We start from the raw sequence: 17,580 nt of genomic DNA on the forward strand, positions 1-17,580 counted from the left end.
AGGATGAACTAAACAAAAGAACAAGAGAACACAAGTGATAAATGCTATGCAGTAAAATGGGGCTGTCTGGTAGGAAGTCATGGGGGTCCTTTAAGTTGAGGGGGCCAGGAAAGGCCTCTCTGATGGAGTAGTCATCTTCACAAAGCTCGCCGTGAGGGCGTGGCCATGGCTGGGGCACAGCAAATGAGTTGAGAGTCAAGCAGAGGTTGGAAGAGACGCTAGCGCGTGCTGGAAATGTCACTGGTGTGTGCAGTTTCCGCTGCTGTGACAAAATACTGGACAAAAGTCACTTCCAGAAGGATCTGCTTTGACTCATAGTGTAAGAGGACATATGGCTCATTATCGGGCGGGGCAGGGGGCAGTCAGTATGAACCTGAGGTGACATTGTGTCCACAGTCAGGAAGCAGAAAGAGTCGTGTGGGCGTGCAGCCAGCTCCTTGCTTTCCTTCCCATTTCAAACCGTCCAAGACCCCAAGCCGTGGGATCACTTCCCACACACCGGGTGGGTCTTCCTCTCAGGAGCTGTCCTTACAAACTCACCCGGAGGTGTGTCCTAGGTGGTTCTAAACACAGTTAACCTGACACTGACGGTAACTCAGGCTTGCTGCTGGACTGGGAGGCCAGTGAACTGGCCTAGAACCTTCCTTAAAACAATGCTGTGATCTCCCCAACCCCCAGGCCAAGCATAAACAGGAAATGTGATTGACAGGGACCTTGTGTTTGTGGCCCCTTCCCAAACTCCCTCAGGGCAGACGTTATTGGCAGCAGGACAGTAAGGACCTCTCATCATAACCTGACGCCGGAACACAGATCACTCCTTGTTCTTTGTGGCAGCGTTAGCTGTACGCTGGTATAGACGTGAACAGATTCTAAGAACCCCTCAGAAATAGACTGCATCCCTTTTTCCAACAGAGCGTCTTCCGTACAATCACTGTTTGTTCATAGCACATTTTTCCCCCAGGACGAAGACTACAAACTATTTATGATCTCTGTCATTGCTAGGGCACCCCACACCAGCAGGGGGTCTTGGAACGGGGTTTTTCAGATCCAGAGTTCAGGGTCCAGAAGGAGGACAGCAGGGCTGGAGAGGTGGCTCAGTGGTTAGGAGCACAGACTGCTCTTGCAGAGGACCTGCGTTCAGTTCCCAGCACCCACATGGTGGCTCACAACACCTGTAATTCGAGTTTCAGGGTATCTGACGCCCTCTTCTGCCCTCTGTGGGTACCTGCATGCATGTGGTGCACAAACCAATGTTCAGGGCCTCCCACATACACATAAAATAAAAATAATAAATCTTGGGGCTGGAGAGATGGCTCAGAGGTTAAGAGCACTGCTTGCTCTTCCAAAGGTCCTGAGTTCAATTCCCAGCAACCACATGGTGGCTCACAACCATCTGTAATGAGATCTGGTGCCCTCTTCTGGCCTGAAGGGATACATGCAGACAGAACACTGTATACATAATAAATAAATAAATCTTTAAAAAAAATAATAATAAATCTTTAAACAAAAAACAAGGGTATGGTTCGTTGAGGCTCAGTGGTAGAGTCCATGCTTAGCATGCATGAAGCACTGAGTTCCAACCCCAGCATCTTATAAACTGAGTGGTGGTGCAGGCCTGTGACCCCAGAACTCAGAAGGTAGAGGCAGGAGAATCAAAAGTTCAAGAGCCATCTAGATAATGAGTTCTAGGTCAGCCTGGACTGCATGAAACCCTGTCTCAGGAGAGACAGAGGGGAGAGGTTGTCCTTTACCAACATGACTGACACGGGGGTGGGCTGGGAACATGTAGAGTTCTGAAAGCCCGTCCTGTACCCAAACAAACGGGGACAAAGGAGCAGGTGCTGGGAAGGGGCCCCTGGTGAGCAATGCTCAGCCAGTCAGGTGTGGATGCAGAAGACCACTGGGTAGTAACTGAACTTGAGACTGTGACTGGACCGGGGGATGCTGGGAGGTCCAGCACCGCCCCCCCCCCCCCCACAGGGGACACTTTCCACTTCACAAGCTGCTTTAATGTTGACTCACAGAAGCCTGTGGAAGGGCTGGGCAGCCTACTTACCATAGAGGAAACTGAGGCTGGGGAGGGCGGAGGACCCTGTGCTGGGACCTCACACAGTGACTGGAGTGAAGTGCTGAGTGGAGACTGGGGATATACAGAAACTGTAGGCTGGAGAAGAGCCAGGCAAGAGTTGTCTGGAGGTCTCCTGAGATCCTTTTGTCTCCTTTGGTCAGGGTCCCCAACACACACACAGCAGACATGACCTCTAGCCTGACATATGCTTGGCAGGACCCTGGTCCTGGCTCGTCCTCCCAGGACAGAAGAGACATCCCAACCCCAGGTTTGAGAATTCAGACACGAAGGGACTCTGGGACCCGACTTGAGGGAGATGGGATTTACACCTAGTCCTCCTGAACCCTTGTCATGTCTTCAGGCCCCTGCATGCCTCAGCCCACTGGCAAAGGGTTCCCGAGAGAAGGGTAGAGGTCTGTGTTCAGAGGGAGGGGGGCTGACAGACAAGAAAGGTGTGGACACAGCGCTCTCTCCTCCTCTCTGTGTCGGACTCAGGTTCACCTCACAGCTTTGTCTATTTTATATCAAATTATCTTAGCCCTCTCTGCCTCAGTTCCCTCATTTGAGAAAGGAGAAGGGTGCTAACATTCACCCCGAGGACCACAGCAAGGACTGGATGGGAGAGGGTGTGAAACTGGCCAATCAGTGCACTTGGAGTGAGGAACCATTCAGTTAAAAGTAGCTGTTATCAGTCGGCCGTCACCCTTTTTTAAGTAAGACAGGGTCTATGTAGCTCTGGCTGTCCTGGAACTTGCTCTGTAGACCAGGCTAACCTCAAACTCACAGAGACCCGCCTGCCTCTGCCTCCCAAGTGTTGAGGTTAAAGGCGTGCGCCACCACACCTACCCCATTCTTCTTGTTATTATTAATTGTTCATTCATCCAGCCAGCCCCAGGAGTTTTATTTTGTTCTTTATGCTTATCCAGTGAGTTTGAGGGAGCCTGGGCTTCCTCTTACCACCATGCCAAGCAAGAAGACAGCTAGCTGCCCCCTTCTCGTGGCCCGTCAGCAGACTTACCCCAGGCCCTGCGCCTCTCACTCCTCAGTAGGAGTCCTGAGGGCAGAGGTTGACATGCTAGTAATAATGGGGCCTTTACTGTGTGACAAGGCTCTGCTGGGAGTGGGGAGTGGCAGCTGGTGGCTGATGGGAGGTGGGCACCACTGCCCTCTGCCGCCCAGTTCCTTCTAGGTGGCTGGATGCCCCTGGATGGTGGCTCCCGCCAACCAGGAGACGCTGGAAAGGCGAAGCACAATGGCTCTGGCTTTCTTTGTTGGGTAAACTGCCTTGCCCCACCCTGAGAACTCAGCAGGCCCTGGGGTCGCCCCCTCCAGCCTCCAATCCCTAGGACCCCAGAACTCACTGTGCCTTGGTTACTGGGTGAATAATTCAAGCTGTTGAGTGTCGGTCATGAAATATTTAGCAGGCTGTTCCCAACACACCAGTGTGTGGGGGCGACGTTGGCACTGGGATTGCAGGCTGGGGCCATGAGCCAGCAGGGTTCTAAGAAGAGGTGTGGGGCGGATGGCTGGGGCTTTTGCCTGCCCTGCTCTGTGTAGGCAAGACATACTTTTTAATTTTTTCCCATTTCATTTTATTTTAGGTTTTTAGATACAGGGTCTTACTATATAGTCCAGATTCTCAGTGATCCTCCTGTCTCAGCCTTCCAAGTGTTGGGATGATAGGAGTGTGCCAGGATACGTGTGTGTGTGTGTGTGTGTGTGTGTGTGTGTGTGTGTGTGTGTGTGTGTTGCTGAGGCTCTAACCCAGAGCATTGTAATACTGAGCTACACCCCCAGCCCTTGCTTTGCTCTTGACGTGAGTGACATTCTGAAGGACAACCAGGTGTACCACCATTTCCCCCCAAGACATCTAAGGGCCAGATCCAACAAGTGTCAGCTTTGTGTCGGATGGGGGAAGGAGGTCCACACAAGGAGTCAGGAGAGACAGGGAATGGGAACTAAGTGAGGGATGTGTACAACTTGAGCAGAGAGGCTCCAGGGTCAGGGCTGCTGAGAGGGCTGTACTTAAGGAGGGGAAGATATGCTTGTCAGGGTAGGAGTAGGGACCTAAATTATGTTGCAGTGACAGAGATGGCTGGTGCATGGACAGATCTATCTGGAGGAGGGACATGCAGGCCACTGGACGAATGAGTGAGGGGTTTGATGGGTCTGACTGATATTGTGGATGTTTAGCTAGGAAGAATAATTTGAGTGGGAATATGAAAGACTGGAGAGTAACAGGATGGACCCCCCAGCACCACCACCCCCGCGCCCCCACCCCCCTGCCCAGCTTGAGTTTGTAGACTTGAATGGACAGGTGATGGTTCTGGAGTAGCTTGTGGCTCCACCCAGTGTCCATTCCTGGTAACTGCACCCTGGGCAGCCCACGCCCATTATCAGCCTAGTGGCCAAACCCTTTGATTGCATGCCTCTCACCTGTGAGGCTGGATCCCTGTTACCCAGTTAGGAAACTGCCGGGCCGGGGAAGCAAGGACAAGGGGTGGTAAGAATCAAAAGCTAGACCACTGGGACACCATTGGGACACGGGTTCCACCTGTTCTTTCCACTGTCCACGTGTCTCCCGTGGGTCCCATCCCACAGGCACTGCATCCCACAGATGGATTTGTGATCCCATCACATTTACCAGCTGTGTGACGTGTGGCAAGAATGCCCTAGCCCCGTTAACCTTCTGCAAATTAGGGATAACAACAGGGCTTAAGAAACACTTGCCTGGGCTGGAGAGATGGCTCAGTGGTTAAGAGCACTGGCTGATCTTGCAGAGGACCCAAATTTTATTCTTTGCACTCATATGGAGGCTCACAACCATCTGTAACTCCAGTGTCAGAGAATCTGGTGCCCTGTTTTGACCTCTGTGGTTTACACACATAAATATAGGCAAAACATTCATATACATAAAATAAAATAAATATTTCAAAACATTAAAAAGATCTAGGCATGCTGGTGCTCTCCTTTAACCCCAGCACTCAGAAGGCAAAGGCAGGTGGATCTCTGAGTCTGAGGCCAATCTGGTCTACAGAGCAAGTTCTAGGACAGCCAGGTATACACAGAGAAACCCTGCTTCAAAAAAAAAAAAAACCACACACAAAAAACCCTAAAAATTAGTTAATTAATTAAAAAGAAAGAAAGACTTACCTGCTAGTATCATACTCCCAGGTAAGTGCCCAGAATATAGTGAATGTAAGGCTGCCAGATTAACGCCAAAACTCAAGGAGCTGGAGAGATAGCTCTCTGGTGCCTGCTGCTCTTGCAGAGGACCCAAGTTTGAGTTCTAAAACCACCTGCAATCCCAGCCATATGGAAATCTTGCACCTCTGACTTCTGCAGGCACCTGTATTCACATACACAAACACAGACACATAAACATCATTAAAACACCATTCACACTGAAACCCAGGAGGCAGTACTTGGCAGATGCTAGAATACTGATGTCCATCTGAAGTTTGGGTTTAACTGGGCACCACTGCATTTTACCTGGAAACCTCCAGTCCTGCCTTCTAGGAAGTCGGTTTCCTGTGGGGAGGCCACGGCCAGTAGCAGCTACAGCTAACGAAATAAGCCAGGCCACCAAAGGAACTGGCCCAAGGTAGGAAGGGGCCTCCAGAGGGTACAGGGAGAAAGGACAGGCAGGCTTCAGGAAGGAAGGATGTGTTGTAAGGAGGAAAGAGTGGGCCTTCCAAATGGGGAGGCACCTGAGAAAGGTACAGAATTCAGACAGCAAGTGTGGAAGCACGCGGTGACAGCTGCTGCGGCTGAAAAGGTAGGAGAAATCAGGCAATCATGTCCTTATAGACACTGCCTAAAAGGCAGGTGTGGGCTTGTGAGATGGATCAAGGGTACAGATGTTTGCTGTGTTTGTGGCTAAGCCCGATGACCTAAGTGCCATCCCCAGGAGCAACATGGTTGAAAGAAAGTCAGCTGACTCCCAAAAGCTGTCCTCTGACTGCCTTGTGGCCATGCCTGCCACGCACACACACACATAAGTAAATATAATGTATGAGAAAAGAGTCATTTTCATAAAAGGGAAAAAAGAAAATCAATAAATATTTGATAAATAATAATAAAGATAAATATAAGACAAATAATAAATATAACTTAAAATCATCTTAGCTGGGCATGGTGGTACATGCCTTTAATCCCAACACTCAAAAGTCAGAGGCAAGTAGATCTCTGAGTTAGAGGCCAGCCTGGGCTACATAGTGATGAACAGCCAAGGCCATTATGTAGTGAGACCTTGTCCAAAAAAAAAAAAAAAAAATGCAGTAGGCTTAGGCACGATATAGAAAAGTTGTGAGAGGCAGGTGGATCTTTGTGAGTTCAAGGCCAGCCTGGTCTCCAAAGCGAGTTCCAGGAAAGGCGCAAAGCTACACAGAGAAACCCTGTCCGGAAAAACCAAAAAAAAAAAAAAAAAAAAAAAAAAAAAAAAAAAAAAAAGAAAAAGAAAAGAAAAGTTGAGTAGGCAAGAGGAGGCGGAAAGTGGAGAGGGACTCTGAAGGACAACGTGCGACACAGCCTCTCCAGGCCACTCGTTCAGCATTCTGGAGAGCCAGCCTATGGAAGGAGGCTTTGGTGACACTGCAGTGGGCATCCAGAGCACATGGTGGGTGTTGCCTCTTCGCAGGGGATTGAATGCCCAGACCAACAACGGTGCCACACCCCTATACCTGGCGTGCCAGGAGGGCCACCTGGAGATGACGAAGTACCTTGTGCAGGAGTGCAACGCAGATCCGCACGTGCGCGCACAAGACGGCATGACCCCCCTGCACGCTGCTGCGCAGATGGGTCACAACTCAGTCCTGGTGTGGCTGGTGAGCTGGGGACAGAGCGGAACAGCGCTGGGAGTCGGCGGGGTCAGGAGGGGCCTAGCGCAAGCCCCGCCCTCTGCCCCGCCCCCTACCAGGTGAGCTTTGCAGACCTGAGCTTGTCAGAGCAGGACCACGACGGCGCCACGGCCATGCACTTTGCTGCTAGTCGCGGCCACACCAAAGTGCTCAGCTGGCTTCTGCTGCACGGTGCAGAGATCTCGCAGGACCTGTGGGGCGGGACCCCGCTACATGACGCTGCTGAGAACGGGGAACTCGAGGTCAGGGCGGCCCGAGAGGGGTGGGGTCGAAAGTGGGTGGAGGGCGTGGTCGGGGCGCGGCCGGGTGCAGGGGCGCGGGCGCCCTCTGGCGGCCGCGCGCTCTCTTCGCAACCCCTCTGGAGTGCAGGAGGTGGAGGGACCCAGCTCTCAACCGGGACCCCTTCCCTGCTCTCCCCTTGCAGTGCTGCCAGATCCTCGTGGTGAATGGCGCGGGGCTGGATGTCCGGGACCATGATGGGTACACAGCTGCCGACCTGTCTGATTTCAATGGCCACACCCACTGCTCCCGCTACCTGCGGACCGTGCACACCCTGGTATGACCCAGGAGCAGTGGTGTGGAGTTACTCAATCTCACCCCTAACCCCAAGTGTCTTACCCCTTTTACCAAGAAGGAAGCTGAGGTTCAAGGATATGAAGCTTCTTGCTTGAGGTGGTACAAGGAGTAACTTTCCTTGCCCACTGCTTGGCACTAGTTGAAATTCAAAACCACTGTCATGGGGTATGAGGACAGGCAGAGACAGACCACTGGGCCCAGCCAAGTTCATTTTTCATCCACCTACATGTATTAGTTGATTTAAATCTTACAGACCCTCTCTTGTAGGGTGTGGTAGTGGTCCTATTTCACAAATGGGTAAACTGAGTCTCCAGAAACCCAAAGGTCACATGCCCATGATGGAGTCCAGTAGCCTGGCTTGGCTATGAGATGTTAAGCAAATTTATGAAAGTCTGTTAAAGGGTATCAAGGATTTATTAAGATATAAAATGGGGAGAAAATGCACTCTCGGATACAGAACAAAGTGAACAGCCGCCATGGTCCTCCATTCTGCCCGGGGTCAATGGAACCGGTCTCCAACCACCCCAAGAGAGAGCAAGCACATGCCCCTTCTTCAGTTTTAAGCAGTCGCGTACCAGAAAAAAACCACGCCTCTATCAGGCCAGATACCCCAAGGCTGTTGGTGGAGCAAATTCCCACAACAATGAGCTGCCTCTTTTCCTCCCTCCTTTGGTGATGAGGGTTGAACCTAAGGCCTTGGGGGTGCTAGGTAAGGGGTCTAGCATTAGCTACACCCTCCTAAGTAGCTAGGATTATAGCCATGTACCATGGCACCTGGCAGGAGTCACCCCTCTTGGCTAGTTGCTCACTTTGTAGTTAATTCATAACCAAAAAACAATGTGACTCTTGTAAATTATTTTATTACACGCTTACAAAGCCATGAGATGACCCAGTGGGATTCAGGCTCAGGTGTGGACGTCTCTAAGTCCGGGGCCCTGCGCCAGCTGCTACAATGCCTACTTTGGGGCTGTAGAGGAGGAAGACCGTAGGTCTCACAACCCCCCTCAGAGGGATGCTATCTCCAGGGCCTAGCCCAGACCTGAGTAAGGCTTCCAGATAAAGCCTGGAGGAGGGAAGGCAGATGGCCCTGCTCTATCTGCTAGCATGTGGGGTGACCCTGTTGAGATTTGAACAGTACAGCAGAGTCTAAGTGTCAATCAGGGCTGAAAGGTTGTGGGATGAACTTCCAGAAAGGGCCTCCCAGAGTAAGCCACAGGTCGTGGGTATCCCATCACTGGAGCGCACAAGCAGGAGTGGACACTGAGGTCTCAGTACCAGGAGTGAGTTCCTTCCTGTTATTATCAGGCTGCAGGTGTGTGGCGCCCTGGAACCCCTGTGAGCTTGCCAGACTGCAGCTACAGCTGCCCATAAGCACCAGTGCTGAGGTCTGACTCTGGTAGATTCTCTGCCCTGTGCTTTACAGGTGTGACCCCAACTCACCTTTACCATGTTATTGGCACTTTACACTTAAGGCATGTACTGGGACCCATCACCATGCCTGTCACCAACTTTCAACACCTTTGCCCCTCCCCCCACGGAGCAAATCCCATTATTCCCACTTCACAGGTGAAGAGGCTCGGGTGGAGAAACTATTGGTATACAATACGGTCATGATCCCATAGCTAGTGTGTGGGGGCAGGGAATTAAAGCTACAATTCCAGGCTGCAAACCTGCGAGCCAGTGCCCGACCCCTACCTTCTGCGGTCTACAGAGGTCAGGACTGGGTCGCTACGCTGCCCACTAGTGTTAGTCAAGAAAAGAGTACCTTTAGGTTGTTGGCCCCAAGTCGTCTTCTGGGGCTCTCCTTTCCTTCACAGGGTAGGGAACAGGGCCTGGGCCCCTGGAGTGAATGAGGCAGGCAGCAGGATCTGGTCCCCTCACCCAGGCAGGCCCGGCAGCAGCAATGACAGATCCAAGCCACTGAGGTAGCTGGCCCAGAAAAGGCAAACACTAATTACAGGGCCAATGAGGGTGCCGGCTGAGCCGTTACCTGGTGCCAGCCTGCTTCCCTCTCCCAGGGGGCCTGTGACACTTCTCAGGCAGGGAGGCCGAGGGGCAGAGAGGAGCATCTTTGGGCAGGAGGCAACAGAGGAGCAGGCTTGCCGGTAGCAGGGACAGAATATGGGCAATGTAAGTCGGCCCCTCACCCTAACTGCCCCCAGCAGAGAGGGGCAGACCAGCACTCAGGGGCCCAGCTGGTGGGAGGGAGAACGAGAGGGTCGGCAGCCTCAGCTGGGCCATCCCATCTAGGGCCCAGCCCCTCCCCCCATCAGGAGGTAGACTGGCCTAGGGCAGGGAACTGGCATGTCAACAAGTTAAGATGGGGTTGCAGCCAGGCAGTGGAGGTTGAGTCTCCTTCTTCCTGTAGTAGCAGCCCCTGGGGCCCTCTGCCCACAGATGCATAGGAGCCCAAGCCTTCTGCCCACTGATGAGAGCAGAGAGGCTGGTGCAGGGCTGCATCCCACGGGGTTGCAGCCTAGGCCCTCCTTCCCAGGTCCCGCCTTCCTGAGCAGGGGGAGAGCCTGGTGGGAGTTTCTCTGCGGCCTGAGGCGCTGTTGAGAGGGTCTGCTCTTGATGCTTATTCGGAGAAGATGCAGACCCTCTCATGCAGAGAGAGAAGGAAGTGACTTGGCAGGTTGTTCAGGGAGGACCTACGGTGGGACCCCTGTTCTGCAGACTGTGGGGTTATCCCCACTTGCGGTGGGACCCCTGTTCTGCAGACTGTGGGGTTATCCCCACTTGCGGTAGGACCCCTGTTCTGCAGACTGTGGGGTTATCCCCACTTGCGGTGGGACCCCTGTTCTGCAGACTGTGGGGTTATCCCCACAGCTTCCCTCCTTTCTCCTCAGAGCGTGGAACACCGAGTCCTGTCCCGAGATCCGTCCACTGACCTGGAGGCAAAGCAGCCTGACTCGGGCATGTCCTCGCCTAACACCACCATGTCGGTCCAGCCACTGAACTTTGACCTGGGCTCCCCCACCAGCACCCTCTCCAACTATGACTCCTGCTCTTCCAGCCATTCCAGCATCAAGGGTCAGCTCTCCACTCGAGGTGAGCAGGCTGGGAGGAAGAGGGGTGAGAGGAGAGAAGCCCAAACACACTCTGTTCGTACCACTCACCGCCTTAACATGGGGAGGGGGACAGTCGAGCATGTACATCCCAATATACTCCCCACCACAAAGTCCGCATGTGCCCCCCACATGATTCACTGCTTTCTGTTCTAGGCTACAGCCTCAAAGGTGCACATATGGACAGACGTGCTAGTATACAGATAAGCATGCACAAGCACACATACAAACTTATCCAGATAATATACGTCCATACACCTGTGTTATACAAACAGAAACTCTCCATTTCCCTACTACAGACATGGACACCCACACGCAAGGTCTCCCAGCCCAACACAGATGCACAGAACACAGAGGGACAGGGTTAAATACACATATAACAAAAGCCCTCAGAAACAGGCATATGTGTACACACTGACCACACCCTGAACGGAAGTCCATCTACCTGCAGTGTCTGCTTCCCACCACCAGGTGGTGACCTGCAGAGCTGGCTGGGTGTAGCCCATGCAGACTCCTGCCCTGCCTGGCCTCTGCCAGGTGGTCCTACTTCACAGGACCAGGAAACCCAAAACTCCCTAAAATGACCTCTTGAAACCTGAGAATATCACCTTCCTGCCCACTGTGGCGGCCACAGCGAGCCATCTAAGCAGTGACCCCTGTTAGCCACTGGATAAGCTGTTCAAAGTGTTGGGATACCTTGCATCTGGGGAACATTTTGCAAACTTGTACATCCTGCTTGCCCTCCTGCCCCACCCCCAGGGCTCCCCAGTGCAAGAGCTGCAGACTTACAGAGCTACATGGACATGCTGAACCCAGAGAAGAGCTTGCCTCGGGGCAAGATAGAGAAGCCCACAGCACTACCGCCGCCACCTAGCTTCCCTCCGCCACCACCCCCAGGCACCCAGGTGCCCCCACCTCCACCAGGCTACCCAGCCCCCAAGCCTCCTGTGGGGCCACAAGCAGCTAATATCTACATGCAGACTAAGAACAAGCTTCGCCATGTGGAAGTGGAATCATTGAAGAAAGAGGTAGGTAGAGGGCGGGCCCTGTCGGCTAGCGGTGGGGTAGGCTGATGGGCCAATGGAGAACTGGCCTGGTTGACTTGTGGTCGCAAATGAGACTTTCTGGGTCCAGGGCAAGTTCAAGAACTGAAAATCCTAGCCAGGTCCATGAGAGCTCAGGACTGAACATTGTGGATGGGGTTGCAAGGGGTGGGGGCAACCAAGCCACCATTCCTATTGAGGAGTTGAGGCCAGAGGAACATAGACCTCGTGAGGAGCTACGTGGGCCACGTCTTGCACAGAGTGGCAGGGCTGTCTGGAGTTAGCAGAGAAAGCATGCAGATATTGTGGACACTATAGTTTGGGGCTCAGGTAGAGAATGACACTTGAGCCGGGGGGGGGGGGTGCACGCCTTTAATTCCAGCACTGTGGAGGCAGAGGCAGGCGGATGTCTGAGTTTTAGGACAGCTAGAACAGCCAGGACAGCCACGGCCAGGGCTACAAGAGAACCCCTGTCTCAAAAGATAAACAAAAAAAGAAAGAAAAAAGAAAACAAACAAACAAACAAACCCGACACTTGAGGTGTCTTCCAGTTGGGTCATTCTGGGAGTTTGACTTGAAGGTGAGGGCCAGAAGGTGGGTGAGGAAGTTGAGCAAACACTAGAAAGTTCTGCTACCTCATGGCTGGCTAGCTAGGGGAGTAGAGGCTGAAGCTGGCGCCTCTTCCCACCAGAGTAAAAAGGCTTGCTCCATAACCTCTGGGTGGGTGGAGGAGGGGCTTGCATGTGAGAAGAAGGGAATCCTCCAGAAGGGGTGTGAATGTGAGGGGCTAGAACCTCCAGGGCATTTGGACTTCTGGCTAAAGCTGGGGAGCAGGGGAGGGGCAGATATAGTGGCAGGGAGGCCCGAAGCAAGGCTGGTCAGAGGGAGAGGTGAGGGGACAATCTGAGACCACAGGCGGTCAGGTGTAGGGTGGCAAACCCATAAAGTCTTGCCAGAGCCCAGACTTTGCGATTCTCTCCTCAGCACAAGGCTCGCCACCCCAGGGTGGAGCAAAGTGATCAGTTTGCACAGGTGAGCCAGGTCGCAAGGCCATGGGGGCGGAGGCGGCATGGGAGGGACACAACCTTCACGGGGACTGCCACTGCTCTTTCAACTCCCTTCCGGTGCACCGAGCTCTTCCCAGAAGACTCTCTTTTCATCTGGAGATGAAATAAGGCTGGGCAGAGATTGTAGGGGGTTGAGGCCAGACCACTTTCGCAGCCTGGCGCAGCATATGTGCCTTGCCCAAAACCATGCCCGCTCCCCACCCCTGGGCCTGAGTGCCAGCATTGTGCCATGCCCGAGCCCCTCTGCGATGTGTTCGTGCAGAACTGCAGGCGCTAATAGGCTCCACAAAGGGCCCTTTGTGTGCCAGTTACGTCCCTTTGCCCCCTCAGGCGTGGGTGCCTAAACTGTCGGATAAAACTGGGTTGAGGGGTGTGCGCCTCAGTAGCTGCAGTGGGTGCCGAAGGGGCTGGCTGACCCAGAAAGCAAATCCGGCGTGTCGTGTTTCCTGTCACGTGAACCTGGTCCAGTGGGGTGCGAAGGGTCTGAGGACACTGCAGATACTTATAAACTTGGGACTGGGTCAGGGGACAGCCCCGACCCGGTCACTTGGTCTTCGGCCACGCCACCTCTTCTGTCTCGCACAGTGCAGGCCTTAACAGGGAGCAACCGAGTGAGAAGTGGCTTTGTCACCCGAGCCCACCCGGCCACCCTGGAAACTTGAGTCTTGGGCGCGGGTGTGGTGTCGTTTACATGGATAGCGATGGGTTCCAGATGCGGGAGGGGAAGGTCCGGGGCGCGACCTGGGCTGGGGTGGGGGGGTGGGGGCAAAACTGAGCAGTTTCACTGCCCGAGGTCAGGCCCTCTTGCGGTCCTGGCTCATGATTGGGAGCGAGGAGGGTGAAGGTAGGGTACTCAGGACCGCAAGTGGGGAGAGAGGGGCAGAGGGCGGAGCCGCCCCTGGCCCGGTGTAGAGCAGTGGGGCTCCGTGACATCCCCGCCTGCTGGGGGGTTAAGCCTGGGATTGGCGGACCCTGGGTGATGTCAGGCCGACTGAGCTCATAGGCGGGCTGAGTGCGGGCCGGGCTGTAACCTGAGAGGAAGGATCAGGTAACGCAGGTGTCGGGTCCGTGCCGCCCCCGCCGCCAGGTGCACAGCGGGGGCCACCGGAACAGTCGCAGGTAGGAGCAGCCCTAGACTGTGGGTCCCCTGAGTAAGCAGAAGCGTTCCAGGTTACCAGCTCTAGACAGGGCCCCCTCCAGGCCGAGACCCCCGCCGGAGAGGGTTCGAGGAGCCTTGAGCGCTCACGTGCGGTTGGTGGAGCTAGTAGGGTGCAGCCGAGCCCTCGGGGCGGTCTGAGTGGGAGCTGTCCTAGCTCAGGCTCCCCCTGGCGTCCAGGCTGGGCCACCCCGCCCTTGGGTCCGCCCCTTCTGGCCTCAGTGGGAGCCCCTGTGCCCTTGGCCCTAACCCAGACCCCTCCCTGTAAGCCGGCCGAGCCTTCGCCCTTTCACCAAGGTCCCCACGCCCCTCGCCCCATCCTGCACGGAGAACTGTCTGGGGGGGGGCGGGTGGCAGGGACGCGGCCAGCTGCGCCACTGCAGGCCGCGAGCCCCCCAGGCAAAGGGTGGGAAGGGAGGCGCGAGGGGCATCCGGGCTAAGCGCATCATCCGCCACTGTCTTCCCGCAGCCGAGCTCCGGCGACGGCCACTCGGGGCTGCGAAGGCAGGACTCGGGGCTACGCAGGCAGGATTCGGGGCTGCTCAGGCAGGACCCGGGGCTGCGAAGGCAGGACTCGGGGCTGCGAAGGCAGGACTCGGGGCTGCGAAGGCAGGACTCGGGGCTGCGCAGGCAGGACTCGGGGCTGCGCAGGCACAACATCGGACTGCGCAGGCAGGACTCCGACCGCAAGCAGCGCTCGTACAGCAAACAGCCCAGCACGGGGGACTACTACCGCCAGCTGGGCCACTGCCCGGGGGAGCCGCTGGCCTCACGCCCGGGCATGGCCCACAGCGAGGAGGTGCGTGCTCATCCGAGGGCCATCCGGGCCCGGGCCCTGTGGCACGCTCCTCACTCGCTGGCCCCTCTGCACCCCCGCAGGCGGCGCTGCTCCCCGGGAACCACGTGCATAACGGCTGCTCAGCAGACCCCAAGACGTCCAGGGAGCTGCCGCCACCACCGCCGCCGCCGCCACTGCCCGAGGCCCTGAGTTCGCCGCCACCTGCCCCACCTCTGCCCATCGAGGGCGCGGGCGCAGGCAGCGGGCAGCGTCGTTCATCGTCGTCCGCTGGCAGTGAGTAGGGGCGGGATGAGGGGAGGGGGCGGCGCCAGCTGTAAAGGGGAGGGAAACCTAAAGACCGCCCCCTCCCCAGCTGCGATTTGCCTGGTCCTTCTTCCTCCTTCCCGGTTCTTCTTTCCAGACCCTACCCTTTGATGATAAGGGGGAGAAAGTTTTGAGTTGCTTCTGTCCCACGGCAGGGCTGGGCTGAGTGTGGCTTTTGGCGAGGCCCCTGCCCTCTCTGGGCTTTCTACTTTTTGGCTAGGGAGAGCCTCCCGGCTCTGGTGGCTGGTGTTTCTGAGCAGCCTACTGGCTCTTTTCTTCCTGTACCCTGTATCTTCACTCCCGGGACTCCCCAACCTCTAACTCTTGTTCCTTCAAGCTAAGCACAGCCCTGAGCCTTTCTCGGGACTATGACAGGACTCTCACTGATCAGCTGTGTCTGGCGAGGGGGACCAAGACAATGACCCAGCAACCCATCGTTTTTCCTTTCCTGGGGGTTGGTGTGTACATGGTGATGGTGATCGTGGAAGACAACCCAGTGTCCCCCTCAAGAGTGCTAGGCATACACTCCACCACTGGGCTTGGCACCCTTACTTAGAAGTTAAGCTGAAGACCAGGATTGCTGGACACTGTTCCAGGGATCCTGGAAGGTTCTGGTTCTCCGGTCCTAGTGAGGCAGGGCTCAGCGTAGAAACTATACTCCATAGTTCCAGCCCAAGCTTCATTTCTCTGACTAGAATAGGAGAGCAGCTCCTCTGGAGCCTGTGGTAGAATGCCCACACCTGGTTGAGCCCCTGGAAAGCTGTCAGTTCGTCCCCAGCTTGATAGTCAACCCCCCTTCCTCTGCGGCCTGTACTAGGGACAAAAGGAAAATAATAGACTCTGGCTGCCCCAGCCAGCTCCAATGCCAAGATGGTGTCCCTTAGAGGAGTGGATGGACCACCCTCGTGGGGCCCCAGAGTGGCCTGAGCTAGGGTCACAAGGGCAGGAGAGCTCCTCCCCTCTCCCCGCTCCTGCCCTCCCTGCCCTCTTGCTGTCCCCATTTCACCCAGCCCCCCTTCCTCTAACTGCACTGTCAATTCTCTCCTCTTGGTTCCTAGAAGTGAGAGTCCTGAGACACAGGAAGAGTGAGTAGCTGCGGGGCTCGTGGCTGAGGCTGAGGCTGAGGCGTGGGGTGGGGGGAGAGGCGGCTTGCCCAGAAGTAAGGCAGAAAGGGCCTGGGACTGAGGAAAGGGCTTGCTAGGGGCCGGCAGGTGAGAGGACCTGTTACCCCCAACACCACAGCTTCCGGTGCCTGGCTTGCAGTTTTGCTTAAGGAAATGAGCCAGTGGCATGCTTTCCTTCTCTTTGGGATGTGTTCTGGATCACCAGCCCCGGCTCCCAAGGGCCTTTAGTGTCACTTTGTCCTGCCCCCATCTGGGGCACCAAAGACAGCTCTCCCCAAGTACTCATTCACCTCCGCCAGCCTGGCTGGCAATGCAAACCCAGTGTAGGGATTTGCATGCTGTTGGCCTGGCCCTTCTTCCTTACGCCCTCTCCTGTGTCCTCAGTAAGCTCCTCCTTCCAAGGTCCCCCCAGGGCCACGCAGTGCTTTGCCATAAATGTATGCTCTGCTTGCAGTCAGTGTGTCTGCTGTCTGTCTGTGGGTGTGGGGCCAGGGAGGGTCCAGCTGGGTGGCACTCCAGGGTCCTGTGTCTTATGGCCATGGAGGCTCCAGTCGGCTCAGTCCAAGGGTCACTGGACTTTGCTGATGAAGGGAGAGGGCCGTAGGGAGACTCCGCCCTAGTGGGGCTGAGCCAGGAACCTGGGACAAAGGTTGGGTGGCTAGCCAGGTAGTGCTTTGGAGCTGGGCAGTCGATGGTGGGCAGAGATCGGCTCAAGTCCCCAGGGCTGGCCCAAGAGCCACCATGAACTCCCAGGGGCCTCCAGGTGGGGGCCGTATGCCCAGTGAGTAAGACCTGGTGGGGTCACTATGGACTGGGCGCTGATGGCCCACCTTTGGGTGTCCTGACAGCTATCTGAGGTGTCCCAGGATCTGGAGAGCCGCCTCTGGCCCAAAGGTGGGCCCTACCCACCTGGCTTGGAAAGGGGGTTTGGACGGGCAGGAGGGAAATGGGAATGCTACCTACCCCCAACTAAGCACCTCTTCTTCTGTGGGCAGGCACCAAATCTTTCAACATGATGTCCCCAACGGGTGACAACTCAGAGCTGCTGGCTGAGATAAAGGCAGGCAAGAGCCTGAAGCCGACACCACAGAGCAAGGGGCTGACCACCGTGTTCTCAGGCAGTGGGCAGCCAGCCTCCCAGGTAGGCACTGGACGGGTGCCCCGCCCCGGCTCCCAGTGCCTTCCCGGTGCTCAGCCCTACTGCTTCTCCCGGCAGCCTGAGTCACCGTCACCGCCACAGCAGCCATCACCACAGCCCTCGGCTTCACCTGCGCCATCTCGGCCCCGGAGCCCCACCCCACCCGCCTCTGGGCCTCAGCCATTGCTCAATGGCAGCATAGTGCCGGCGCCGCCCGCCACCCCGGCACCAGGAGTGCAGCTGGATGTGGAGGCCCTCATCCCCACCCTCGATGAGCAGGGCCGGCCCATCCCAGAGTGGAAGCGACAGGTGATGGTCCGAAAGCTGCAGCAGAAGATGCAGGAGGAGGAGGAGCAGAGGAGGAAGGTGGGTGGGGCAG

The 17,580-nt window shown here is 55.8% G+C and overlaps 1 protein-coding gene across 2 annotated transcripts in view; it reads left to right on the forward strand.

The window, feature by feature from the left end:
• Positions 1-17,580, forward strand: part of Espn (espin) — a 31,811-nt gene that overhangs the window by 7,315 nt on the left and 6,916 nt on the right. The window contains exons 3-12 of one of the 2 annotated variants that reach the window (XM_052718718.1): positions 6,708-6,894; positions 6,987-7,169; positions 7,352-7,483; positions 10,353-10,554; positions 11,331-11,599; positions 12,605-12,646; positions 14,307-14,636; positions 14,717-14,909; positions 15,998-16,024; positions 17,059-17,567. In XM_052718718.1, coding sequence (XP_052574678.1) covers positions 6,708-6,894; positions 6,987-7,169; positions 7,352-7,483; positions 10,353-10,554; positions 11,331-11,599; positions 12,605-12,646; positions 14,307-14,636; positions 14,717-14,909; positions 15,998-16,024; positions 17,059-17,567 — 2,074 coding nt within the window. The remainder of the gene's footprint in view (positions 1-6,707; positions 6,895-6,986; positions 7,170-7,351; positions 7,484-10,352; positions 10,555-11,330; positions 11,600-12,604; positions 12,647-14,306; positions 14,637-14,716; positions 14,910-15,997; positions 16,025-17,058; positions 17,568-17,580) is intronic. The other variant, XM_052718719.1, reaches the window with a different exon arrangement.

The sequence above is a fragment of the Peromyscus californicus genome, unplaced genomic scaffold (assembly GCF_007827085.1).
Source record: "Peromyscus californicus insignis strain IS unplaced genomic scaffold, ASM782708v3 Scaffold_5__1_contigs__length_169319896, whole genome shotgun sequence".
NCBI lineage: Eukaryota > Metazoa > Chordata > Mammalia > Rodentia > Cricetidae > Peromyscus > Peromyscus californicus.